This window comes from Orcinus orca, chromosome 16 (assembly GCF_937001465.1).
Source record: "Orcinus orca chromosome 16, mOrcOrc1.1, whole genome shotgun sequence".
NCBI lineage: Eukaryota > Metazoa > Chordata > Mammalia > Artiodactyla > Delphinidae > Orcinus > Orcinus orca.
The window spans coordinates 2,369,472-2,396,519 of record NC_064574.1 but is presented as its reverse complement, the minus strand read 5'-3'; the positions used below and the strand labels follow the sequence as shown (position 1 = coordinate 2,396,519).

Genomic DNA, 27,048 nt, shown 5'->3' with positions numbered 1-27,048 from the left:
GTGTGTTCTAGGGCCTGCCCAGGGCGCCCCCTCGCAGTACTCCAGCTACCAGCAGGGACAAGGCCAGCAGTATGGAAGCTACCGAGCGTCTCAGACGGGCCCGTCCGCCCAGCAGCAGCGGCCTTACGGCTACGAGCAGGCAAGCCTTCTGCCCGTTTCCAGACTCGCAGCCCCCGCGTGCGTCAGACGTGACGAAGGTTTCCCTGGTCGTCAAGAGAAACAATAACACAGGGTGAACTGGCACCCAATGTCCCTCCAGAACGTTTATTCTCTGAGCCTGTAAGGTTTTTAAAAATTACGTCTTCGGTCAGACACAGCTGGCTCTGTGTCCTTGTCCTTTCACGCCTTGGGTGTTCCCCGCACGCCTAGCAGCGGCGGGCGTCTGGTGCGCGCTCGGGGGCCCCGGCGACGAGGCAGATTCCAGAGCTTGTATCTCGCCTGACACAGCCGGGCGCTGTTGGCGCCGGGATGGAGCAGCGGCAGGTAGTTCTGAGAAGAGGACCCAGAGGGCAAAGGGACAGAACGACGGGGGGCAGGGCTGGCGTAGACCAGGTCGGGGAGGCCCTCTCGGGCGACAGCGAGGCCATCAGACCTGAGCAGAGCCGCTCAGGCTCCCAGGACGGCAGGGAGGCCTCGCCCCCCTGACGAGGATCTGCTCTGCGTGGGGTGGGGCCCTGGAGGCCGTCGGAGCCTTTGGTGACAGCACGGTGGCTGCTGGAGAGAGGTGAGAGGCTCCGGGACTCTAGGTGCTCTCAGAGGTAGTGCCAGCGGGATTTGCTGGTGGGCTGGACGTGGGGCGTGTAGGAGAGGCAGGTCGGGGCGGCCCCAGGGATTTCAGCCTGGGCTGCTTGAGGCAGTTGCCGCTTCTCGGGGTGCAGAGGGCTGTGGAGAGGAAATCAAGCTTAATTTCAGATGCCTCTGACTTCCACCTGGAGGCGTGGAGGAGAAGGGCGGTAGATGATGGATGTCGGCCCCTCCTGGTGGGAGAGAAACCCATGAGGGGTGAATGTAAGTGTCCGGGGGCCTCTCAGCGGAGGTGCCACGGGGCCAGGACATGAGGAGGAGGGTGAGCCAGCCTCGGGACGCAGCCGTGCAGAGGTCCTGAGGCGGCCAGGTATGTCTCATGCGAGTCGGTCAGGAGGAGCCTTGGCGTCTGCAGCTCAGGGCAGGAGCAGGGCAGCGGGGCAGGAGGAGACTTATCCTGGGCATCTTTGGAGCCTCCTTTGAAGAGAGCCCCTTGCAGGGGCTCATTGTGCATCGGTGGCCTTTTGTGCTGGGTCATAGGCACTAATGACCGTTTACACGGCTAATGAAACCTCAAGGCACCACAGGGATGACGGGTGTTTTTCTCAGGTACCTGAATAGGAAGGTCCTGTATTTTATTCTTTTAGATGCTTCTCACCCTGCTCTCTAAAGAGAGATCATGAACCAGTCATACTTAGAGGATGAGTTTTCAACACGAGTAAACAAGCCCAGGGCAGGGTAATTAAGGAGGAAACCTTTTTGACCTTGAAGAGAGCAGTGTGGAATGTTCCCGAGTGTGCCGGAAGTGGTGCCAATGTCGTTTGTGGCTGAGGGAGCCCGTCACAGACCTGTTCACAGCAGGCTCAGGGTGGGGACGTGACTTGAGGCACCTGGACCAGGCCCAGCACAGTGAGCTGCTGTGTGACTGGGTGAACCAGCCTCTTCCACCCTCTGACCTAAATCAGTCGCTGCAGCCTGGAGAGTGGCTTCTGGACGGCCGCTTATCTGCCTGCCTCGTGGAAACAGGCAGAGGCTGTTTGGTCGCTTGCCTTTTATGTTCCCTCCACCTCTCATCCTGGGTGTTGGCGGGGGGGCGGGAGTCTGTCTTACCCTTGGGCGTGGACCCTCTTATGCAGGACTGTTGGGGTGTAATCTGTGTCTTGGTCTCTTGCAGGGCCAGTACGGAAATTACCAGCAGTAAAGGACAAACATTCTTATGGAGGCTTGCAGCGGCATGTCTGTCTGGGATGGACAGGCCAGTGACAGTTCTGATGAGCTGTGACCTGCGGGCTGCCCCTTCACCCCACGCAGCGTCTGCATGTGAAGCGTGCACATTTCACGTGGGGTAGGACGCCGAGCGTGCACCGCCGGTGCAAGACAGCGCTTTGATGGTGTGACATACTTGGTGCTGTGTATAGTGTTGTGCGTCCATACGCGGAGAGGTTGTCCCTTTTTGTCCGCCTCCCCCCCGCCGTGTTTCTAGCTAGCTTTAGGGGTCCTTTTGTCATCTGAGTGTTCTGTGCCCAGTGATGGGACACCTACAAGAGGCCATAGTCCACGTACTTGTATAAACAGACCTTAGGGCTGACACTCCTCCTGCACTGTCGCACCGTGGGTTGTAAACTTGTCTTTCACTGTCCGCACCGCAGCTGGACACGTGTGCACAGCCCCTGGATGGCAGCCTCTTCCTGTGCCTCGATGGGGGGGTGGGGGGGGTGGGAGGCATCTTCTGTGATTTGCGTCAGTTTCTGTTACACGATGGAAAGGATGACTAAGCCTCATTTGGAGATGCTGTGAACCGTTATTTTCAGAGCTCACTCGTTACCTGTGTCTCTCACCAATTGTGTTTATCCAAAAAGTTATATGTTTTTGTATTAAAAAGTAAAGAGGGATCAATGACTATGTTCTAAATAAATAGGAATCCATGAAGGCAATGAATGATTAGCCTTACCCAGGGAGAGTGGTATTGCTGAAAGAAAGAGAAGGTAGTCTCTGGAATTACTTTGGCTTTGGCCCTTGTTTATCTGATGGTCATTTCTGGAATTTTAATATTTAATATGCCCAATTCCAAAGTTATAATTTAAAATATTGACACCAAATTTTCCAAACTGTTGGCAAGTTGTTTATTTTATACCACTTTTTCCAGGACCTACTTATTCAGATCTCCAAGCAAGCGTTCCTTTTCTTTTAGGGATATCTGAAATTCACATCTTATTTTTATTTTTTTAATTTTTTTATTTTTATTTATTTATTTTTTTGCGGTACGCAAGCATGTGGGATCTTCCTGGACCGGGGCACGAACCCGTGTCCCCTGCATCGGCAGGCAGACTCTCAATCACTGCGCCACCAGGGAAGCCCCACATCTTATTTTTAAAAAGAACACCACTGATTCTACTGTGTTCTTCCTAATGAGAAGGAAAGCTCTTATGGAGAGAAATTTGAGTCATTTTTACATTCCTAGGACATTAAATGCCATTTAAATTCTGTGCAGACATTAAAGACAGCTCATGTGGAAAAGTCAGGTCAAAGGAAAAATTCTACATTTCACTAATAAGTCATAAGGACATTTTATCAACTCTTACCTGGATAACAATATCCATATTTATTATGACCGCTTTAAAAACATCTTTGGATAAATGCTGACATATTTCCAAGACAACCAAGAAAATAAAAATATATCCAGTTCTTCATATATCAGGTTTACTGAAGGTGATGTTTTATTAAGTCTTAAATTGCAAGTAGTTCTTTATCCAGAATTGAATACTTTACAGTGTATAAGACATCTTCGACGTGTTTTTACTGGAATGAATTCCCAGTCCACACTGGGAATATGGTGGCGATTACTTGTTGCTGTTTTGCAGATGAAGCACTACGGCTCAGAGGAAAGAAGGGGCGGGTCGAGTACAAGTCCTGTTCTAGGACCTTCTCCCCTCCTCTGTGGAGACAGAATCACACATGCATTGGGATAGAAGTGTTTATTTTGTAGACATACGGGTTTTTAGAAACCCTTAACACTGGTAAGGGCTTAAAAATACATCTCTGTATTAAATTACTGAAATGAGAGTCCTTAACCGCTAAATGACACAGACATTAGTAATTTCATTTAGGGAGTCATTTCCCTTGATTTTGTCCTGTTCTTTCCTGACAATTTTCATAGAATTTGCAAACTCAGTCGGGGATTAAATTTTCCCGTTGAAAATGTTAAGCATTTCAGAGAACTGTGAAAATAGTTTATTTTTATTCCTTGCCAATCTGGGAATATGCCTTTTATGTGTGTGTATGTGTGTTTGTTTTTTTTAAGTGCTGTATTAATACTTTTTGAAGGAAAAGGACACTTAAAAAAACTTATCCCGAAACTTCAATCTGAAATGTCTTACATTAAGAATTTCTTGAATGTTGTGTATATATTTTTAAAAGCACTTTGTGAAATAGTTTGTACATCTATTTCCTAATTTATACATGATTGTCGGTGTTCATATATTTAATGATTAATAACAAAATGTTTATTTAACGTGCTGTCCGTTTTTATGTAATATTGTGGGGAAAGTGATGCCAGCAGCTCGTTTTCGTTCACTGTTTTGTGTCTCCTCTTCCGCAACACGAATGTCTGCAGACGCTTAGGCCCGAGAGTCGCTCGCGCGGTGCGGTGCGGTCAGTGCCGCCGAGTTGCCACGGCCGAGCCCCGGGCAGGGCGGGCCTCGAGCGGTGACCGGCGCGGCCCGCGGAGGTGCCGACAGCGCCCAGGCCGCCGGCTGGCCCCGCCGCCTCCGGCCCGAGCATCCCTCGCGCGCCCGCAGCCGCAGCCGGGCCTCGGCGGTCCGTGCGGGGCGGCCGCTCACACTCGAACCGAGAGGAGGGCGTTTCCGTGTGACTTCCCAGCCCTGACTGACCAGGTCACGCCGTCTCGGCCGTGAGCACAGCCCGGTCCCGGACAACCATCCTCACCCGTCCGTTTCTCTCCTCAGCCGGACTTTGGCGTCTAAGTTGTTTATGCCTTTGTTGTAATTAATAAACTGGCTCTTCGAGAACCGTCCTGGAGACTGAGTTTCCGTGAGGTGATGGGGAACCGGAAGCCCCGGCGGGAGACGGCTGCCGGGCCCGGGATCCCTGCATCCCCGGGTCCCCGGGTCCCGAGGCGCCCCCGCTCCACACGCCGGAGCCCACGCTCACCTCTGCGCAGACGCGAGCAGCTCCGTTTTTTCCCCTCCCAACCCCTCCCGCGCCGCACATGCGCACAGGGGAGCCCTGCGCAGGCGGGACCCGCCCCGGAAGTGACCCGTGGAGCCGGCCCCGGAAGTGGCGTGCCGTCTGGAGTGGTGAGTGCGAATAGCGGCCCCGGGGCGCCCTCGCGTCCACGGCCCGGGCTTCCGGCTTCCCCTCAGCGCGCCTGGGCGGGCTCGGGTCGCCCGGAGACTCCCTTGGGTCGAGGTCTTGAGTGTGAAACGGTTCCTCCCGGATGTTGCTCTGTACCTGATGTGGCGCGCGGTTGCACCGAACAGCGTGAGCGTTCGCACAGGAGCGGCGTCCTCCTGCGAGGGCGCTCTGGGCGGGCTGGGCCGGCACCGGGTACGCCGTCCGCGCCGCTGTGGACACCGGGGTCTGTCCTGCTCGCGGGCCTGTCGGGAGGAGGGAGGCGTGTCCTTGGGGCCAGCTCCCTGGAGGGGGCTTCCTTCTGTAGAGGGCCCTTCTCACGACACGAGCGGAAAGGAGATCATGCTTTTCAACGCAAGTCGGTTCCCAGGCAGATACGCTTTAGCAGAGAAAACGTGTCCACAGTTAAGGAGCACAAAACTGATTGTTTTAAAATGACCCTTGACTCGGTTCCCTTGGATGGTGGTCGCGTACACATCCCTGATTTGAAGAACCCTGCTGTGAAATACAGGCAGCGAGGACACTGTGTTGGGCACGCGAGAGACTCTGAGTCTCAGCCTCCACTGCTTTAGAGTGGGCGTAAAGGGGCTTCTTCCCTGGCGGTCCAGCCGTTAAGACTCCGCGCTTCCACTGCAGGGGGCACCGTTTGATCCCCGGTCGGGGAACTGAGACCCCCGCATGCCAGGCAGCGTGGTAGACAAAACAAAACGGCATAAAAAATGTAAGGGTCAGAAGTTATGGCACCATCACTTTAGGATACTTTAAGGAGGGTTTGTAAAGGCCCAGTTTAAAGCGGAGTGTGCAGGGAAACAGCAGAGTTAGTGTTTTTATCACGCGGTAGTAACAGTGGAGTTGCTTCTGCTCCTGGACACCCCAGGATAAGGGGAGGGCCAGTTACCAGGACCAGCAGAGAGCAGCATAGACGGGGCTTCCTTGGCTGGAGGTCGGCCTTCAGTCAGGATCCAGCCCTCCTGCGCCTCCCTGCAGTCTCCGCCCCACGGCAAGGTAGCTGAGTAGTCATGCAGGGTAGGCTTCTGAAACGGAGCAGGGTGGAAAAGGGGTCTAGAAAAGCAGATGGAAAAAAGCCAGCATGCACTGTTACCCCTCATAGGGTGGTTGTAAGGGATTTTTGTTTGTTTGTTTTTGGCCGAGCAGCTTCGGGGGGTCTTAGTTCCCTGACCAGGGATTGAACCTGGGCCCTCGGCAGTGAGAGCGCAGAGTCCTGACCACTGGACCGCCGGGGAATTCCCATGGAAAAAAATTTAAAATTTCCGGGCTTCCCTGGTGGGGCAGTGGTTGAGAGTCCACCTGCCGATGCAGGGGACGCGGGTTCGTGTCCCGGTCCGGAAGGATCCCATATGCCGCGGAGCGGCTGGGCCCGTGAGCCATGGCCGCTGAGCCTGCGCGTCCGGAGCCTGTGCTCCGTGACGGGAGAGGCCACAACAGTGAGAGGCCCGCGTACTGCAAAAAAAAAAAAAAAAAAATTAAAATTTCCGTAGGAGGATCTTAGAGGCTCCTGGCAGATAATAATGTGTATGGACCAGTAGAACTGATCTTAACACTTTACAGAACAAAGTGGAGCCCTTGCTGTGTATTGAGCGCCTTCCCAGCATTTTTAAAAGCACCCATCCTGTAATCATGAAGTCTGATTGACTCTGGGCCCTCAGCTTTCACCACCGTCCCACCTTTTGTACTCTGCTCTGCTGGGCCCAGGAAGAGGGATGCTCCTAGGAGGAATCTGAGTTCCCACTGCACAATAAAGACCAGCGCTGTCCAGTAGAACTTTCTGTAATGGTGGAAATGTGCTAATGGGTGCTGGCCATTGTGGTACCCGCTGGCCACATGTGGCTGTGAGCACTTGAAATGTGGCTTGTGTGACTGAGGGACTGAATTTTTACGTTTAAAATTTTTTTAGTTAATTTAAACTTAATAGCCGCATGGGGCTATTGGCCAGAGCAGGTAAAGCATTAGAAGGAAAACAAAGACCAAATAGTCATGTGAAACCAAAGTGAACTTGTTCACGTGGCAAGGGAGAGCCACGGCACGCGTTCAGCAGATTTTTCCAAACACGCTGAAGAGGTAAAAAGGAGGAGTACTCCACATTAGGCAAGATTCAGAGTTCAGGTCTCTGGTTGGCTTTCTGATCGTCACCTCTGATTGATCGCTTTCAGGTTTTGTGTTACCAGTGCCCAGAAGCTTGGTTTTCAACCCGGCCGGGACGGATGGCATAGCTCTCCAACAGACTTAGCTGTGGGTGTGCTTCTTTGATGATCAGGTGGTTGGTTCTGCCCCTTGACACCCTGCTTTCGCACTCCACTCCTCCCATCTGAGAGATCTGTGACCTTGGGTAAGTCACTTCACCTCTCTTTGCCTCTGTGTCCTCATCTGTACTTTCTTTACAGGGCTGTTATGAGAGCTAAATGCATTAATCCCTGGAAAACACTTAGAACAGTATCTTGCCAGTAGTGAGGTAGAGGTCTTAAATGTTTATTGTTAAGCTTATTGTTAAGCTAGATGCTTTTGTAATTGGTGTCACTGTAAATGGGATTGTTGTCTTAATTTCATTTTATAGTTTGCTGCTAGTATAGAAGTACACAGTTGACTTTTGCAAATTAACCTTGTAACCAATAACCTTGCTTCTTCCGGCGCACCGCAACGAGGAGCGGCCCCCGCTCGCCGCAGCTAGAGAAAGCCTGTGCGCAGCAACGAAGACCCAATGCAGCCAAAAATAAATTAATTAAATAAATAAATTTATAAAAAACAAAACAAAAACCGTGCTTGTTTGTTTTATAGATTTCACTGGAATTTGCTGTGGAGACAGTCATATTTTCTGCAGTTTTACCTCTTCTTTTTTATTTTATTTTATTTTATTTTTTGCAGTACGCGGGCCTCTCACTGTTGTGGCCTCTCCCGTTGCGGAGCACAGGCTCCGGACGTGCAGGCTTAGCGGCCGTGGCTCACGGGCCCAGCCGCTCCGCGGCATGTGGGATCTTCCCGGACCGGGGCACGAACCCGCGTCCCCTGCATCGGCAGGCGGACTCCCAACCACTGCGCCACCAGGGAAGCCCTATCACGCACATTTTTAATTGTTAGGCCTTCCTGATGACTAATTCCATTTGTCATTATCAGATGCCTTTGTTCATCTTAGGAAATGCTCTTTTTCTGGAAGTCTGTTTTGTCTGAGTTACGTGTATGGTTAGGTTTAGGGTACCATTTTATTATTTGTTTTCCCTTTGTCCCTCTTCTTTGTTCTGCTGTCCCCTTTCTTTTGAGTTATCGGAAAGGCTTTTAGCATTCCATTTCGTCTACTTGTTGGCCTTTGGACATACCTCTGAGATACATTTTAGTGGTTGCTCTGGAGATTACAATGCACGTACCTAACCTTTCATGATCCACTTAGACTTAAGACTTGTGCCACTTCACAGAAATGTGGAAACCTTGCAGTCACCTCTGCATGCATGGGAAACCCACTGGACAGTGTTATAATTTTCCTTCTACAGTCATACATCTTTTAAAACTCTTACAAGGAAAAAATAGTCTCTTTTTTTTTTTTGAAGGATAGGTACTTTTATTCATTTACTTATTTATTGGCTGCGTTGGGTCTTCGTTGCTGCACGCGGGCTTTTCTCTAGTTGTGGCGAGTGGGGGCTACTCTTTGTTGTGGTGCGTGGGCTTCTCATTGCCGTGGCTTCTCTGGTTGTGGAGCACGGGCTCTAGGCGCGCAGGCTTCAGTAGTTGTGGTGCGTGGGCTTAGTAGTTGTGGCACATGGGCTTAGTTGCTCTGCGGCATGTGGGATTGTCCTAGACCAGGGATTGAACCCGTGTCCCCTGCACTGACAGGTGGATTCTTAACCACTGCGCCACCAGGAAAGTCCCCCCAAAATAGTCTTTTATACTTACCATCTCTGTTGCTGTCTCCTCATTCCTAAAGGTTGCGGTTTCCCTGTGGTGTCATTTTCTTTCTGGGGTACTGCTTGTGGAGACAGTGTCTCCCACCACCCAGCATGTCTTACTTCACTTCCCTCCCTGAAGGATATTTTCACAGGCTGTGTGATAATGCTGGGTGGGACTTTTTTTCTTTTAGCACTTTAAAAATATCTTTTAAGAGGGCTTAATGCAGTGTGGGATCTCGGAACAGAAAAAGGATATTCATGGGGAAACGTGAAATCCAAATGCCATCCTGAGTTTAATTAATAATAACATAGCAGGGTTGGTTTCTTAGTTTTGACAAGTGTACCCTGGTCATGTAAGATGCTAATATTAGGGGAAACTGGATAAGATGTATATGGGAATATCACCTTTTCTGTAAATCTAAAATCATTCTGAAATAAAGGGGTATTTAGATACATTAACAGGAAGATAACAGGAGGAGGGTGTCCCCATGGAGGGGCGGCCCAGTGGAAGGGGAGAGCACCTATGTCAGGAGGTGAAGGTTTGGTTACTGTCGAGGTTGGGTGAGTAAACATACTGCGGGTAATGGAGCCGGGACTCTGACAGTCAGAGGATGGACTTGCAAAGACAGAAGGAGAAAATTAGAACCTTGTGGTGTTGAATTGGAATTGGGATTATAGGTGTGAACCCATGGTTTTCAAAAGATGCTGCTCTAAAACCGTGGGTGGATCGGTGTAGCAGTGACTACAGATGTGAGTGTTGTGTGTGGATGCGTTTACCTTCGTCTGCTCTGTCCACGGAGAGGACCCACGAGCAGCACCACCCCAGGACCCCTGAGCACCCCCAGCATACAGGTGGCCTTCTAAATACCATTCTCCACTAAAAGAACCAGGGCTCCTTGGAGTAAAGGCTGATTGCAGGGTCAACCAGGGAAAGTGCCCGGTGAGCGTGGGACATTTCGTGGCAGGAAGCAGGGAGCGCTCACAGGTTGAGGGGCATGTGTCAGAAGGACACCAAAGCCAAGGGATGGGCGGCCACTGCCCAAACCAGAGACAGTTTGAGCATTGAAGTAAATGATAGTAACAGCGTAGCTAACTGAATAAAATAGGAAACTGAGCCCGTAAAAATGAGTAAATGGACAGTTTATGAGGAACGGGATTTGCACAGTCTCAGACCACCTCCCCTGAGGTCCTCGTAACTACACAGGGAGGGAGGGGCGCCCCGACGCAGGGAAGCGGGCAGGGCCCCCCTGCGCTGGAGCTCCGTGTGCAGGGTGAGCAAGGCCCCTGACTCGTGTGAAATTCCTGCCAAAGGTGCATTGCCCGCGGCTCGTCACAAAGGGACGTCCGTCAGAGGGAAAACGAGGACACGCTGCAGAACAGCTGGCCTGGGACCTTCCAGGTGTCAGGGGCACGAGAGTCAGGGAGGGGCTGCAGAGACGTGGCAGCAAAACGCAGCTCGTGGTTCTGAGCTGGACCCTTTGCTGTGGGAGCCGCTATAGGGACTGTTAGCCAAAGCTGGGGGTCTGGGCGTGGCTGGTGGCCCGGTTTCAAAGGCCATCCCCCCGGTTCCGTAGGGGGTGCCTCTGTCCACAGGGAGCCACACTGCCGTGTCCCGGGGGTTGGGGGTTGGGTGTCAGGTCGGCCGCTCACCCTCAAGTGGTTCACGGACTCTCCTTTGAACTTTTCTATACCTGATTGTTTCCGAACAAAAAGCAAAGCTTTTCAGTGCCATGCAGAGGGAATAGCTCCCACCAAGGAAGTATTTCCTTTTCAGAAGGGTCAGGAGGTGTGGAGCAGGAGGTACAGGAGGGGCTTCAATGGAAAAGGCGAGCCCTGTGTCCTCGCCTGCTGTGTTGCGCACGTGGTGGCTTTATGATTTTTTTTAAAATAATGCGTGTACATTTGTATCCCTTCTGTATGTGTAGTTCGTACCTAACAATGGGAGGAAAGCCTCAGTGGTTTCCTTTTATGTGGCACACGTGTGCCTGTGAAGCGGGGACGTTGGAAGTGGGTGACGTTCAGAACAGTGGACGGGGAGGGGTGTCGTCTCCTGGAGGGCTGGGCCTGAGATTCCTCGCGTTGACCCTCAGCACCTACAAGATGTATAATTATCACGAGCTGTTTAATGAACGAGCAGTGGTGTAAACAGCTCTTAGTTAATGAAAAGTGGCTCACGCTTACTGAGTTTTCACATGGGCCAGGTACTGCTGTCGTGCCTTCTGTCCCTCCCAGCCTGGTCCGTCGTCAGATGAGTGAACTGTCCTAGGTCGCCCTGGGGGAAAGGGACAGAGGTCCTTGTGCAGAGTCTGGCGGCTTACCCACTGCACCCATAGGAAATATCCCACTGTGTTCCAGTTGGACCATTTTAAACTGTGCAGGATAACACCATAGCATCTGAGTAAATGGGTGTTTTTATTTTTAAGAAATTTGGATTTGAGGCTGAGATTTCCTTTTTAATATTTTCATTTAGCAGGTATTTGCTATTCTACAGGGAGTATATTCCAGAGTTGCAAGAGATTTAATGATGTAATCCTTTGTACACAGATCTTTCCCCCAAGTAGCATATAGGCTAAGGAGACTTGCTTTCGCTGCGCTGTGCAGCTTGCGGGATCTCTGTTCCCTGACCAGGGATCGAACCCGGACCTCCGGCAGTGAAAGCCCAGAGTCCCAACTGCTAGGCCGCCAGGGAACTCCCTCCAAGTAGCATATAGGCTAATAGGGCGTGACTCGGGGTGGAAGGTGGTGAGTGAGGTAAGAAAGTCATTCATTGGTTCACTTATTTGTTTCAGAAACACTCGCCAGCATTCTCCTGTGCCAGGTGCTCACACTTCTTTAGTTTCGGTTTCGTGTTCAGGTTTAAACCAGATGTCTTATTTTGCCAGTTTGCCTTTTGTTAAGGAGCCATGATACGTTCGAGGCTTTTCGCAGCGAGATCCTGGCCGGTGTTGGAGGGCGTGGGGTGCTGGACACCATTGGCACGAGTGTTTCCCAGGCCCGGGCGGCTCCTTCCCCAGCACGCTTCTCCCAGGCTGCTCTCGGTCAGCTGTGCGGACTGCACCAAGCACCAGGAACCCCCCAGGAAGAAGCTGCTCTCGGAGAAAAAACTGGTGAGGATTCTAACCTTGCAGGAATTTGACTGCCGTTTCCCCTCTGAAGGCACAGGGCGTTGTTTTGAGCTCTCGTTGTCTTGTCTTTGTTTATCCTTGGAAATGAGGACGTGAGATGAAGGCCTGCGGGTACCAAGTACTGGGCTGGCCTAAAACTGCGGTGGACCCAGGGCAGTGCCCAGCGTGCCAGAAGTGACGACCGTGTTCACTCCCTTCGCCAGGAGGGTGCCTGGGCCTTATGTATCGTTAGCCTGCGTGTCTGAGATATGTACTATATATATTCTTAGGTACATGTGAATAGTTCTGAATTTATGGCATGGGGGTGTGGGGACCGGGGCATACACCTTTAGTTTTATAGTTCTCCAAGGCTTACATGTTTTTTATTCTGTTTATCAAAACCTGTTTAAAACATGAATGATCTTTAATTAAATTCAAGAATACACATGTTTATAATCCACTTTGTTTCCTCCCAAGTGCGGCTTCCAATTAAGGCTCATAGGGCAAACAGTACTTCATGTGGAAAATTACTTTGGCAGTCAGCGTGTGCACTCAGATATATCAAGTTTTCACGTGGTTTTGTCTCCTCCCCAGAATGTAAACATTGACTCTTAAGTTTTATCTTCTGTACGATGCTCCTTAGTTGTGCTTTTTTCCCATCGGGGTTGATTTCCATTATGTTCAAAATTGTACATTGCGTTTTTGAAACAGTAATTCATGGTTTTTCCATGTGGTGGTGCCAGAGCATCATGAAGTATTTCTGTATTTTCCTTTAAAAAAAGATCTGCTTATGGAGTAGTGGATGGAAATGCAGATGCCCTGGTCCCCATGGAGGGGCCGTGTGGGCGGCCACGTCAGCCTGTGCACATGTGCAGGGAGCAGGTGGGCTCCTCGGGACAGGACGGCTGGGCTGGGAGTGGCGTCCTCAACACTGCACCCTGGCACCTTGGGCAGCTGGACATCTTGTCCTGTGAGCAAGCGTTTATTAAATATTAACCTGGTTAGGGGACTTCCCTGGTGGTTAAAGCTCTGCGCTCCCAATGCAGGGGCTCAGGTTTGATCCCTGGTCGGGGAACTAGATCCCGCACGCCGCAACGAAGATCCCGTACGCCACAACGAAGATCCCGTGTGCCACAGCTACGACCCGGCGCAGCCGAATAAATAAATGTTAAAATATATATATATATATATATACACATATATGTATATATATATGTATATATATGTTAACCTGGTTAGTTAGTTCTGATTCTTTAGGTAGGTTGTGTCTCCCTTAGGGACCTAGAGAAAAACTTGCTCTCAGATAAGGGCTCTGTCTGCATCACCACATTTAAAAAAGGAGCCCTGGGGCTTCCCTGGTGGCGCAGTGGTTGAGAGTCCGCCTGCCGATGCAGGGGACACGGGTTCGTGCCCCGGTCCGGGAAGATCCCACATGCCGCGGAGCGGCTGGGCCCGTGAGCCATGGCCGCTGAGCCTGTGCATCCGGAGCCTGTGCTCCACAATGGGAGAGGCCACAACAGTGAGAGGCCCGCATACCGCAAAAAAAAAAAAAAAAGGAGCCCTGTTCAGTCAGCCACAGAAGACTTCTGTTCTTAGTTGGAAGCCTGATAATGGCCCAGGGACTGTCACTCTCATTCTCTCGTTCTGAGGAGCAGAACTCTCCATTAGTAAAGACCTGTTATTTCTTTTTTTTTTTTTTAAAGACCTGTTATTTCAATAACGTGTTTCTATTTGAAAAAGCTGGGAAGACGCTTTATTTAAGGAGTATCTCCTAAACTGCGTTTTATTTAGGTTTTTAGCGTGGAGTTCGTGACTGGGGTGTGTATTCCACGCTGAGCACTTTTAACATCTGCGTTGTTGATTTACATTTGCTTACAAATAGCAGTGACTTGTGGGAACTCTTTCTTATATTTGCATCTTAGGCGTGATTAGCAATATTAATATCATTAGCTTCTAATTTTAAAGCCTGTCATGGGTAGAAAAGGTACATTACAAATGACTGCTTGGTCCTTGGGAGGACTGCAGAGTTAATAACGACAGGCCTCTGTGTGCTCTCTGCAGAAAAGGCATTTTGTGGACCATCGCCGAGTGCTTGTCCGAGGGGGACGTGGAGGTGACGGGGTGAGCTGCTTCCACAGTGAGCCCCGGAAGGAGTTTGGAGGCCCCGATGGTGGCGACGGAGGCTACGGCGGCCACGTCATCCTGAGAGGCAGGTGTCCCGAGGGGCAGCCCGGGGAAACGCGCTGTGTCTGCGCGCCTCCGGGGTGGGGAGTTTTCACCTTCTTATCCTAACAGGAAGTTGGATTCAAAAATTGACCTGTGGACATCATTTTATTAAATTATGTGGATGTTCACATTTAGATAATCCACCCAAAACCAACTTTGATGGTTTTGTTTTTTTTTATTTCAGGAACACAAAGACAGTTTACTGTCAGGGAATCTAACGTTCTGGTACAGTCTGTCAAAGGGTTAATCTGTTACTATCTCAGTCAAGTGCTGAAAGGGTACTGATTGCCCTGACACACATGGAGCACAAATATTAGCAAAGTAGTCCCCTCAGTAACCATTCACAGCATAGTAAGTACAGCTGTTTTCAAGATGATGATGACATTATGGGTAATTTTTGAATTGTTTGAAAATTGTAGTATTTTTTGAAAGAAAATAGGAAATTAAATTTTTCAAAAAATCACATTGCGGGCTTCCCTGGTGGCGCAGTGGTTGAGAGTCCGCCTGCTGATGCAGGGGACACGGGTTCGTGCCCCGGTCCGGGAAGATCCCACATGCTGCAGAGCGGCTGGGCCCGTGAGCCATGGCCGCTGAGCCTGCGCGTCCGGAGCCTGTGCTCCGCAAACGGGAGAGGCCACAACAGCGAGAGGCCCGCGTACTGCAAAAAAAAAAAATCACATTGCTAGTTTAGCGACTTTTGCTACAACTTTATTCCGTGGTCCCAGGTGCATTCTTTAGATTTTTTTTTTCATTTTTATTTTATTATTTATTTATTTATTTTTGGCTGTGTTGGGTCTTTGTGGTTGCACGTGGGTTTTCTCTAGTTGCGGAGAGCAGGGGCTACTCTTTGTTGTGGTGCGCAGGCTTCTCATTGCAGTGGCTTCTCTTGTTGCGGAGCATGGGCTCTAGGCACCTGGGCTTCAGTAGTTGTGATGCGTGGGTTCAGTAGTTGTGGCTTAGGGGCTCTAGAGCGCAGGCTCAGTAGTTGTGGCACACGGGCTTAGTTGCTCCATGACATGTGGGATCTTCCCGGACCAGGGCTCGAACCCGTGTTCCCTGCATTGGCAGGTGGATTCTTAACCACTGTGCCACCAGGGAGGTCCCATCCCAGGTGCATTCTTAACGTTCTGAATCTGAACAAAAGAAACTTAACAACATGAGATGGGTCTGCCTTTGACACAGAGGGAGATGACGCTTCTCGCTCTGACTTCCAGTTGACCGGCAAGTCAAGTCCCTGTCCTCAGTCCTGTCTCAGTACCAGGGCTTTGACGGAGGAGCCGGCGGCAGGAAGAACTGCTTTGGGCGAAGCGGCGCCGTCCTCTACATCCAGGTAGGCCATCTGGACCATCAAGCTCCCAGGTCCTGCCAAGTGGTCCAGAGGGGCCCCGTCCTCCACAGAGCAACCCTGGACGGGGACTCTGTGCTGATTTCATACCGTGTGAATGTGTCACCTGTTCAGAAAGTCATGAGACGATTATATTTACAGTGAGGGGCCCGCAGGTCTCCCCCGCTGTCTCCAGCCCCGTGGGGCCCGCAGGTCTCCCCCACTGTCTCCAGCCCCGTGATCTGCCCCCACCTACCCTCTCGGGCATCTCCCTATGAGTGGAGAGTTTGTGCTTTCAGCATCACTCTCGTTTTCCAGATGCTTTTGTTCACCCTGATGCTTTAGACGCACTGTTGGGAAAAGCCATTTATGCAGTTTGCCTGCAGTGCAGTCAGCCTCTCAAGCCCTTTAGGGCTGGGCCCTTTCCCAGGTCCTTTGTCCCTTTGTGGAGCTTAGTTGTGCCTCCCTTCTCATGCTGCCCCTATAAGCACTTGTTATTTTTCAGGTCCCCGTGGGCACTTTGGTGAAGGAGGGAAACGAAGTCCTGGCTGACCTCTCGCACCCGGGTGATGAGTTCATTGCAGCACTGGGCGGGGCAGGCGGGAAGGGCAACCGCTTTTTCCTGGCCAACAGCAACCGAGCGCCCACGACTTGTACCCCCGGACAGCCGGGTCAGGAGCGGGTCCTCTTCCTGGAGCTCAAAACGGTGGCACACGCTGGGCTGGTGGGTGTCACCTGAAGCCCCGGCGGGAGGATGGTGGGGGACATGCCAGGAGGGCGGCGGCCGGGCAGCCCACTTTCTCCCATCAGAGCCTGTTGGCTTCGTCAGGAGCCCTGCTGTCCCTCGTCCCCGGTTCCCGACCCAAGACCCCCGACCTTGGCCGTCCCCACTCTCTTCCAGGTCGGATTCCCCAACGCGGGGAAATCCTCGCTTCTCCGGGCCATTTCCAACGCAAGGCCCACTGTGGCCTCCTACCCATTCACCACCCTGAACCCGCATGTGGGGGTTGTTCACTGCGAGGACCACCAGCAAATAGCAGGTAGGACGCCAGGGCCTCTCAGAGAGTCAGGGCGACGATGGGGTTCAGAGCAATGCTTATGTAACTCTTGCGTGTAGCGTTGTTTTCTTCATTTGAAAACTGTAGTTCTTTATCAGAATCAGGTTTTAGGTTTGCTTCCCACCCTCTCCCCCAGGCATCTGTTAGTGGCAGTGCAGGAATTGGAGTTTAAATTTCAAACCTGAGGAAATTATTCCTTTTCACCGCCTCTATTCTTCTCTTTCATCTACGGGGAACTCGGCACCGTCAGTCATGTGGACAACGTGTGATTTAAAAAGCTTTCCCTGTACCATTTTGAGAGAAGAAAACTTTCCAGAAGATAATGTACCCATTAAAAATAGTCAGCCTGCTGGCGACGCGATTTGTGTAGCGCTTTATACTTGCAGAAGACTCCATCGTTTCTATCGGTAATCAAATTATTAATAGAGTACAGGAAGCCGTCTTCCCCTTTTTTGAATCATTTTTGAAGCCAGAAAGACTGCAATGTGTTAAGTAGTTCTTATTAGACTGATCTGTCATCACGCCTGTCAACCAGATATTTCAAAGCATTAGCAGAGCTGAAAGCTGAGATGCCTCAGATGGCAATTGGCCTGATGCATCACTGAGGCAGTAAATGGAACGACTTCACTTGCAAGGTGTTCCTTGGAAGGAGAGGATCAGAACTCAGAGGTCTCAGGTTCCCCTCCTGGACCGTCTGCTCTTCTTCTCCGCAGTGGCCGACATCCCGGGCATTGTCCGCGGAGCCCACCGGAACCGGGGCCTGGGCTTGGCCTTCCTGAGGCACATCGAGCGCTGCCCCTTCCTCCTGTTCGTGCTGGACCTCTCGGTGCCAGAGCCGTGGACGCAGCTGGATGACCTGAAGTACGAGCTAGAACAGTACAGGGAAGGCCTGTCCGAGAGACCCCATGCCGTCGTGGCGAACAAGGTCGACCTCCCTCAGGCCAGAGCCCAGCTGCCCCGGCTGCAGGCCCGCCTAGGCCGAGAGGCCATCGCCCTGTCAGCGGCCACTGGGGAGAACCTGGAGGGGCTGCTGCTACGTCTGAAGGAGCTGCACGATGACCACGTGGCCGCGGAGCTGGAGCGGGGCCTCCAGCCTCTCCGGTGGTAGCGGAGGTGGTAGGCCGGGAGGTGGCATGGGCAGTGCCCAGGCAGGCTGACTGTGACCGGAGATGAGGAAGGAGCCCCAAAGAATCAGAGGCCTTGGTGCAGCGGCCTCCCCACCAGCTCAGGGCTCCCCACCAATGCGCCCCCCTGCCCTGGGCCTGGGACCTTGGGGCGGTGGACGCTCACGCACCCGCCCGTCTGTTCCCGGTGCTTCCCGCACCCGCCTGCATGCGACTGACGTGCTACGATGGGCTCGTCTGTGTTAATTGGCCCCTGATTAGCAGGGACCACACTCTGCCTGACGTCGCCAAATGCTGCCAAGTGCACACGGTGGGTGGGAGCCGGTGTTCCCTGCTGACCCTTGGGTGGCGGCAGCTGTCGCAGAGGTGGGCCCTTGATTCCACGGCTGTCAACGCGCCCCGTGAGCGCAGTTTGGCGGGGATGCTCTGCTGCGCGAGGGCCGGAGGAGGGAAAGCATTTGCAGGTGCAATCCTCAGATGCCGCCGTCTGAGGGAAGCAGTGAGGGTGACACCCGCCCTGTTGTCCCAGACGGCGCTGTGCTCTTTGGCAGCCGAGCTTCACGACTGCTCCCAGTATCCGACCCAGGGACGTGTGGCTTCTGACCCACTTAGTACACGCGAACGGGTTATTAACTGCGGACTGCAGGTGGGGCATGGCAGCGCCGTCCCCCAGGGTAGCCAGTGTCTCAGGTTTGTGCTTCTAGGTGTTGATGGGAGCCGTGCCCGCGCCCCCAGCGTCCCCTGACTGCAGGTGCCCCGTGAGGATGGCGCAGCTGCTCCTAGCCTGCTCATCCGGCAAAATGGCCTGGAACTTTTGTTCCCCCCAAATAAAGTCTGATGCATCTGATGTGTCCCTGAGGGCCTAAGGGATGAGTGGAGAAGGGACCCGGGGCCCTTTGGGGATCGGCCTCAGGGTGCGGAGGCAGCTGGGCCGCTGGGTGCACTTAGGCCAGTGTCTTTTCCACACGTGGGGGTTGGGCAAACCTCGAATAATAAGCCAGCGCCTGAGCTTTCAGGAGCAATTCCGTTTTGATCTGACATCAAATTTGCAACTAGAACAAGAGTCCTTTACCTGAACCTTTATTTTAATGCCTTGTAATTTCAGAGGTCCTTGTGTTCTGGAAACCAGAGCTGGGTTTTGCATGTATTTGCTCTCTCTCAGGCCACCGCGAAGAGCAGCATTAATTATCCATGGCCTTTCATCTTGCTTGCTGGGCGCCCACCACGTGTGCTCTTCAGAGGGGAGACGCTCAAGATGCCTCCCGTAGCTGACCCAGAAGGGGTGCCCCAGAGGGCAGGGGCTCTGTCCTGTTCTCGACTGTGCCCCCAGCAGCCTCAGGACCTGACCCCAAGGGGGCACCAGTACGTATTTGTGGAATGAGCGAGTGTGTGGTGGCTGATGTCAGGTGCGTTTAGGTTTCTTTTAGTTTGAAGACTATTTGACGGGTGGGTGGGTGCCGAGCAAGAGCCGTGTCCCGCTCCCCAGGCCCAGCTTCAGCCGGGCCACCTCTTCTGGCCGTTCCCGCTCAGTGACCTGCTCCAAAGTCTCAGCAACTCTTGCTTCCTTGATCAGCCCGGGGTGCCACGTGTTGACCTCTGGCCCCGGGACGAGACTTCGCTTTCTCATGTCCCCCTCCCTGTGCCCTCCCCACGGCCGCACCGGGTGGCCTGGGTCTGCGTCAGGCCAGCAGGGCGTGGGCTGTGGGGCCAGGCGCTTGGCCGTCTCCGTGGGGCCCTCGTTCCCTGGGGGCTGGCACAGCCCCACCTTGTTTCTTTGCCTGGCTTTACCTCTTCCTCTGCGTGGTGTTTCTGTCCCAGCGTCGTCCCTCCCCTACTGATTTCATCTCCCAGAAGCTCCAGCCGCCAGCCTTTCCCTGAGATTTCTTCTCTGTGCCCTTGGCCCTCTGTTCCCATGCAGGCAGTGGGCTCAGCGCCTGGCGGGGCCTCCCGGGGCGGGGTGGCCGTCTCCTCCCTGGTCTCCTCTCCCTCCCGCTTTACTCTCTAATTCATTGGCAAAGACCCTATTTCCAGATAAGGTCACATTATAAGTTTCCAGTGCTTGTGAATTTGAGGGTGCCCCTCAGCCCAGTCAGCACTCTATTCTAGTACCCTGCTCAGGCCCCTTGGTCTCCCCACACGGCAGCGTAGGCGCCATAATCCCTGTATGCACGGGTCCTTCCTCCACCCCGTCTTGGGCCACCCCCTCCCTCCAGCAAAGCCCCAGCCCTGACCTGGCCTGCCCTCCCCTGCTGCCCATCCCCTCCCTCTGTCCTCTGCTCCAGCTGCTTCTTGGCTACACTAAGGACCCTCCAGGACAGCAGGCTTTTGTGCTGCCAGTCCCTGTGATGCAAGTGCCCGTCCTCAGACACCCTATGAATGCCCCCCAGCTGGGGGCCTCTGACCACCTGATCAAGCAGCCCCACCCACAAGGGCCCTGCCCTGCGCCCCGCCAGCTGCTGTCAGGCGTATGGCCCCCTGGCCTGGCCTTCCGCATCAGCCCCTACCGCCACGAGGCTCCTGGTCTGGGCTGCGTCGCAGGGCCGGGACAGTGCTGGCACCGGAGGCATAACAGACGTGCTGGGCAGGTCGTAGTTCAGTTGAATACATGCACGTGTGTGGGGATACATGCCAGCATGTTTACGGACAGGGCATACGTTCAAAGACCATAGAGTGGAGAGCACCGCCCGGCGACAGGGCAGCAGGCGGCTGCGCCACGTGGCTGCCTGCGGATTCCATTCAGACGGTGGGAGGGGGGCCGGCCTGGGGTGGGGAGGTGGCTGCAGCTCTAAAAGGGCAGCACGAGGGGCCTGGCGGTGTCCTGTGCCGTGATGAAGTCACACTGAGCGTTTGATGGGTAGACTTCCAGTTTGGGAAAACGAGGACGTTCCGGAGGTGGGTGGTGGGGATGGCCGCACGCCTCTGAGCTGTGCACTGAAATGGCGGAAAGGGCAAATTTTAGATGTATTTGACCACAGTGAAAACACACGTAGAACTAAGCGCACACACACGCACATGTAGTTACGCAGGCACACGCGTGCAGGTGAGCATGCGCTGGGCGCTGTCTGCCGTTGATGTTCATCTTCTCGTTGCCAGGGCGGCTCTAATGCTTGGACCCACCAAGGCCAGAGTGTCGCCTCTCCGGAAAGGGCAAAAGGCCAAACGGAGTAGAGGGGACACACAGGCCTCTGGGGCGGGGCTGTGCGTGCCCGAGAAGGGGCCCCTGGGCGGTCTCGTTCTGTCTTGCAATCCTTTGATTCTTTAGAGGAAAATATCTTTCCTTGCAAGGAATCAGTGGGCACCCGTGGGTTGATATTTTCCCAGAGCCAGGAAATCCTTCCAGTTTCTGCTGTGGCCTTGGGGTGGGCAGGTTGCCCAGCCCAGCCCACTGAACCTGTTACGCTCAGCACTGGGAGTATCGCCGGGACGCCCACGCTTGTCACCCCACCCCAGCTGCCTGGTTTTCATCGTCTGTACAGCGGGGACACTAAGCCCAGCAGAGTAGCTTAAGACCCACGGCCTGGCCTGGGGGTCAAGCCTGCTCACTTCAGCCCCACCCAGGGTACACAGCCCCTGCCCTGTGTGGGGTCTTGTGGGAGCCACAGGTAAGGACAGAGCAAGCCTCAGGGTTGAGAGGGCCGTGCCCCCAGGATGCCAGCACGCCGCCCCTGGCCAGGCCCAGGACTCCAGGCCACAGGCAGCCACCCGCCCACCCTCCCACCAGCCCAGCCCTGGTCCCTTCCCGTGGCTTCCAGAGACCTGGATGGATCCCTAGAGCCCAGCCCGGCCCCTGCAGTGTCTGTGAACACGGGGAGGGTCACCGGCTCTGTTAGGATTGAATTTCAGATTCACAACAAAGAATGCAGTACTTAGCTAACAGATTATTTGTTGTGACTCTGAAATCCAGATTGCACTGAGCTCCTGTGTTTTATCTGATGGCGGAAGTGAAGGGGTGAGGTGTGGGGGAGGTCGTGGAATCAGCCCTCATTGATGCTGGGCCTGCAGGGAGGGCTGGGGGGCTGGGCCAACTTGGGCGAGGCTGTACCTCTGCGAGGGGCCCTGCCTTTCTCCCATCCCTGGAGGGGGCCTTGGGGGGCAGAGGCCAGCTGCCCCCGCTGTCCTTGGGGTGGACCCAGCAGCAGCCACCCCTGCCTAAGATGGTGGGCACCTGTCCGCCTGTCTGCCTTCCCCGTGACAAGGGGGTGCCAGCTGGCTCACAGGAACCACGGAGGAACGTCTGGGGTCCATGGCTGATTAAAGGGGGCAACTTGAAGCACCCGGCACTGGTCCCATGAAATATCCGTGTGGCCCACAGAGCTGCTGGCCCACCACGGGGGTTCCGTCCAGGATCTCCGAGCAAGGGACCCTGACGTCCCAGCTGCACGGATCTGGAATCCTTGGTGAAGTCAGCGTCTGGCTCAGGGCCCAGCAGGTAGCAGGAGCTCAAGAAAGTGCAGACACCATCCACCCCCAGCCCTTCACCCACTTGGTGTGTCTTACGGTCTGAAATACCTGCATTAGAATTTGCCTTCTTTGATTTAAAGATCGAGATCATCCTCTGTTACAGTGCACATCTCCCCCTGTCCCTGGAGGAGTCAGTCCCGCACACTTCAGTGTGAGTTAATGGATTGGAGGGGCTGGGACAGAGCCGAGCCTGGGCTGTCAAAGGAAGCCCCAGGCCCTGAGGGGCACCCGGGAGGGGCTGGCGAGGAATGGTCTACCCCCTGCCCCCTCCTGGCTTCTCAGGAATGTGGTCCTGCTAAGCTGGGGCCCAGGAAGGAGGGCAGAAGGCAGGCCGTTCCCGTCCACTGAGCTGCCCCGACTCCTACACCTCTGCTCAGAACCAGGCTTTGCTGGACTCTTTAAAGATCGTCCAGCATTTAAAGTGGAAGCATTTAAAGATCATCAAATTTGTCATGTTTGAATTTGGAAACTGGTGACTTCGGAGTGTCACGGATGCATTTTTAGCGCAGTTCCCACAGCGCTACCACCCCCTCCCCCCTTACATCCAAAACCCTCCTCTCCTCTCTCCCTTCTCCCCTTTCTTCTTTCTCTTTTGAAGGATATTTTTGCGCCCCTCTAAGATTTGTGTCTGACAAACTCCAGAGCAAGGTGCCTCCTCTGGACACAGCGCCTGCCACCCTGGAGCAGGATGCCGCGTGCTGTCTGGGACGCTCTCCTTAATGGACAGGGAATCTAAGGCCAAGGCACTCGCCTGGCCGAGGTCCCCCTGTGGACAGGAAGGATGTCACAGACAAATGGCTTGGCCTCCTGACCTTTCACCCTTAGAGCCAGTATGTTACTCCTAATATACCAAAAATCATTATTTTCCTGCCAACAATCATTACTAAATAATTGACTCACTTCCCTATTTTTTATTAAAGTCACAGACCTCCCATGGGCAGAAGTGTTCTGTTCCCCTCCCCTACCCCAAGACAGAGGGATGCCAGCTTGGGCCATCACATTACAAAACGTCATTTCATTGCCGGCTTTAGGAAGGAAGGGGCATTTGGTGACTCATGAAACCGAAAGGTCCAGGTTCTAGCTTCAGGCCAGGCTGGATCCAGGCGCTCAGACAACAGCACGTGGAAGCCGCCTCCGTCCAGCTCTCGGGTGGCTTTCCTCCGCCTCGGCTGTGCCAGGTGTGCCCCCTCCACGGGGTGGCCTCTGTGAGGATAGTGTTGGAGGCCGCCAGGCCGGCAGCCCCAGCTGAAGGGGAGCACAGGCCTCCCAGGGCACTAGACAAGGTCCCAGGACTGCTGCTCTCTGGCCTCACTGGAGACATGCACCACCCCAACCTTTCCCGGTGATTCTGACCAGCCATGCGTGGGATCCACGCCCATCCTGGAGCCACTGAAGTAAACGGGGAATGGTTCCCAAAGGAGAAACGGGCTGCTGTCACCAGAAGAATGGGTGCAGCAGGAGGCCTTGGGCACACTCAGGAGCATGTGTGTGTCCCCTGAGCCTGCTCCGGGTGCCTGGGGGTCGGGCTCGGGAGAGGAAAGAGAAGGTGGCCCTGAGAGCCGAGGGCCTTGGGAAAATGGTCATGGAAGGAAAGTCATTAGCTGTGTGACCTTGAGCAGGTCATTTAACCTTTCTGTGCCTTTGTTTCCTCATCTGTAAAATGGGAATAATAGTACCTGCTCTGTTTGGGAACTAGATGAGTTTACATAAGAAGAGGGCTCGGAATGGTGCCCGGAACATAGTAAGTCTGTTCATTATAATTGTAGTCTAAGCACAGTCCCTGTGCCAGGTGCCATGGCCATCCTTCCTGGGCAGCACCAGGGACCCCCAGCCTCAGGCCCTGCATGCTCCAGGACCCCCAGCCCTGACCTGCTGGAGCCAGCATCCCTCCCCAGATGCGCCATCAGGCAGGGCTCCCCGGTGTGCTCGCCATCCCAGGGATGCAGTTGGGCCCCCAGGAAGGTGCAGCGTGGCAGGGACCCGCTCACACACCACCATCCCCTGCGGTGCCTGGGGAGAACCCAGGGAAGAGTGAGGATGGGGTCCTGGCCCCCACCAACTGCTGAGTGCGGGATATGGGGCGAGTCGCCCAGCCTCCAGGGTCCTGGCTCTGGGGAGTCTGCAGAATGGATAGTTGAGCAACCCCCCGTGGGGTCGCCACGAGGATGCAGGGCTGCAGTAAGTGTTGGTGGAAATGTTCTTTGCAGCCCCGAGTCCAGCCACGAGTGTCAGGATGGGGGGTGGGGAGGCAGAGGCCAGACAGCGTGTGGCTCCCCAGATCTCAGGCCTCCAGAAGCCCTGCCGGCTGACCCCAGGCCTCCGTTTTCATGGCCCTGATGCCCCAAAAAGAGCGTTGAATAATTTGTCCTTTTGTAGAAGGATGGGGACTGCCTGCTGGGCTCCTGAGAATGTAGGGTCTTCACCCCAGGCTGGCAAGGACCCTCACCCAGCATGTGCACAGAAGCTATTCTCAGGGGGTGCCTCAGAGCAGCACCGGGGCGGGAGCGGCAGCCGGACATACGTAGCCGGTGCCAGACCAAGGAGCCCTGCAGATGTGCTGGCCCCTGAGGGCTGACAGCTGGCCCCGATGGGAGGAGCCAGGTCATCCACGGGCACCCAGGGCAGAACCCTGTGTCGGGCCATTGCCCAGGTCCTCAGTGCCACTGCCTCCCAGCCTCATGCCCCTGCCAGTCTCTGCACCCACTGCTAGGACTGCGCTGACACAGGCGGGCCACCCAGACTGTGCTCCATCCTAGGGCCTAAGGCTCACTCTCTGGATGCCTTATTGTCCTCAGAAGCAAGGCCACGCTCCTTACCTTAGCCTCCAGGCCTTGAAACATCACTGCCCCTCTGCACCCCTCACCTGCGGGCCCTTCCTTCAGCCTCAGGCTCGGCCTCTGCCACCTCTCGGGGCTCCCACCACTGGGCTCAGTGGAAGTTTGTGGAATGAATGAGTGAAACGTCACCTCCGCAGACAGGCTCCCTGTCCCCCCCGCTGACGAGCCAGGCCACCCACCTCCTGGTCCCCCCACAGTCCTCAGCCCCCGCGGGAATGGCCCTGCTGATGCGCCAGCCCGTTGTCCAACAGACAGCCCGGCACACAGTAGGTGCTCAATAAACAGCAGCTGCTGACGTGGGCGGCGCCTGCAGAGGTGGCTGCTTCTGCCTTGGGGCTCAGCTTGTCTCTGCTCCCAGTGGTCGGATCCAAGGAGAAAGACCCCCTTGGTGTGTTTGTTTGCTGCTGGACATGGGCCCAATAGACTCCGTGTCTTTCTCTCCTCCTCCATCCCTGCGCAGTAGCTCGGGAAGCGGCAGTTTGCAGAGATTGAAGGCAAAATTTCTTGAAAGGCTGCACTTTTATCTTCCAATTTGTAGCCATTTAGCAGGGCCGGGCCGAGGGGCAGCGAGGGCTCTGGCTGTGCAGGCCGCACGGAGGTGCCCACCGCTGCAGAGAATGGGTTCTTTGTCCTTCCCCAGACAGCTCTGGGCTGCGGGACGGACACCCACCCTCTGGGGGCCGGGCAAGTCTGCAGGGCTGGAGGGAAGGCCAATGGCTAGCCCGCCAGCCTCACCACGGGCCCCAGAGCTGCGAGGGCTTCCCCAAGCTCTGAACCCACAAACAGTGGGCGACCTCCCTGTCACCGCCTTCCCCGGCTGCTCCCAGCGCCCTGAGGGGACCTAAGGCTCGCCCCTCCCTTGGGCCACTAAAGAGGGGGTCCAAGAAGAACGTCCTGCCTTGAGCAGAGGGGGCCCTTCCGGTGGAGGGAAAGTGCAGAGGGGAAGGAGTTCCAGCTGGGATTCTGGAGGAAGACTTCTGGGTGCTTGGGAAAACAAAGTGCAGGTGCAGCTGAGGGGTGAGAAAATGTCTGGAAGAGGAAGGTTTGTGGGTTTCAAATGTTGCTGTGAAGAGCTTCGCCCCCTGCAGTGGTGAGACTCAGAGCTGGCGGGCACCTCACTGCTGGAGATGGGACCCATGGCACCCAGCTGTAAGGGAGGGACGTGAGGCAGCCAAAGGTCTCTCTACCTTAGGAAGAAAGGACTGTGGACGCTGGGCCAGCACGGTGGGGAGGGTACGAGAGGCTGTGTCCGTGAGGTCAGGGGAGGGAGGGCCCTCATGGCTGGAAAGAAGGGGAGGCTTCCTGGAGGAGGAGACATCCGACCCACCCCAGTGTCAATTGCCCCAAAGTTGGGCTGGTCTTGCCCCCTTTCTGAGTGGACTCTGGCACCTGGGGTGAGGGCCAGTGTCTTCCCCCTCCGTGGAGCCCACTGGGCCCAGGATCACCCAGCATCATCCTGTCAGGTCCTTCTCCCCGTACCCATCCATCACCCTCAGTCCCGCCTCCAGGCCTTTGCCCAGGAAGCCCCTCCCCTCCCTTGGCCCAGCCCCTCAAGCTCAGCTCCAGTCCCCACACCCCTGGAATCTCCCCAGGGGGAAGATCATGGCTGAGAGCGGTGAGAACTCCTGTCCTGGGGGCAGGCAGGCTGCAGCAGGTGAGGGCTGTGCCGCGTGTTTTCAAGACTGGAGTGGGGAGCGGGCGGGGCACTGCCGGGGCACACGTCGCTTGTTAGGATTAAAGCCTGGTATGACCGCCGGGCTCGTCCGCTTGAAAAGGACACTGAGGCCGGGGGAGGGGCAGGCCTGTGCCTCATGCCCACCTGGGTGCTCTTGTGCCACCCTGGGTCCCCGACTGGAGTACAGGGGCTCAGCCACCCCCCACAAAGTCCTCAGGAATCAGCACCAAT

The 27,048-nt window shown here is 54.6% G+C and overlaps 2 protein-coding genes and 1 long non-coding RNA gene across 21 annotated transcripts in view; 2 read left to right on the top strand and 1 right to left on the bottom strand.

Annotated features, from left to right (window-relative positions):
- Positions 1 to 4,777, top strand: part of SS18L1 (SS18L1 subunit of BAF chromatin remodeling complex) — a 29,922-nt gene extending 25,145 nt beyond the window's left edge. For 9 of the 12 annotated variants that reach the window (XM_049700057.1, XM_049700063.1, XM_049700060.1 and 6 more), the window contains one exon: positions 12 to 4,777. In XM_049700057.1, the coding sequence (XP_049556014.1) occupies positions 12 to 226 (215 nt within the window). In that variant the 3' untranslated portion in view covers positions 227 to 4,777. The remainder of the gene's footprint in view (positions 1 to 11) is intronic. The other 3 variants (XM_004282329.3, XM_033410214.2, XR_007472418.1) reach the window with 2 other exon arrangements.
- Positions 1 to 18,691, top strand: part of MTG2 (mitochondrial ribosome associated GTPase 2) — a 164,707-nt gene extending 146,016 nt beyond the window's left edge. The window contains exons 1-8 of one of the 8 annotated variants that reach the window (XM_049700065.1): positions 5,082 to 5,244; positions 7,287 to 7,462; positions 7,909 to 12,115; positions 14,174 to 14,321; positions 15,553 to 15,668; positions 16,168 to 16,386; positions 16,564 to 16,702; positions 17,434 to 18,691. In XM_049700065.1, the coding sequence (XP_049556022.1) occupies positions 11,912 to 12,115; positions 14,174 to 14,321; positions 15,553 to 15,668; positions 16,168 to 16,386; positions 16,564 to 16,702; positions 17,434 to 17,828 (1,221 nt within the window). In that variant the 5' untranslated portion in view covers positions 5,082 to 5,244; positions 7,287 to 7,462; positions 7,909 to 11,911 and the 3' untranslated portion in view covers positions 17,829 to 18,691. The other 7 variants (XM_033410217.2, XM_012537645.3, XM_049700064.1 and 4 more) reach the window with 7 other exon arrangements.
- LOC125961543 (uncharacterized) lies at positions 2,956 to 5,056 on the bottom strand. The gene is made up of 2 exons (XR_007472419.1): positions 4,635 to 5,056; positions 2,956 to 3,679 (listed from the first exon to the last, which is right to left on the bottom strand). It is a non-coding gene; the product is annotated as an uncharacterized LOC125961543 (long non-coding RNA).
- Positions 18,692 to 27,048: the final 8,357 nt, after the last annotated feature.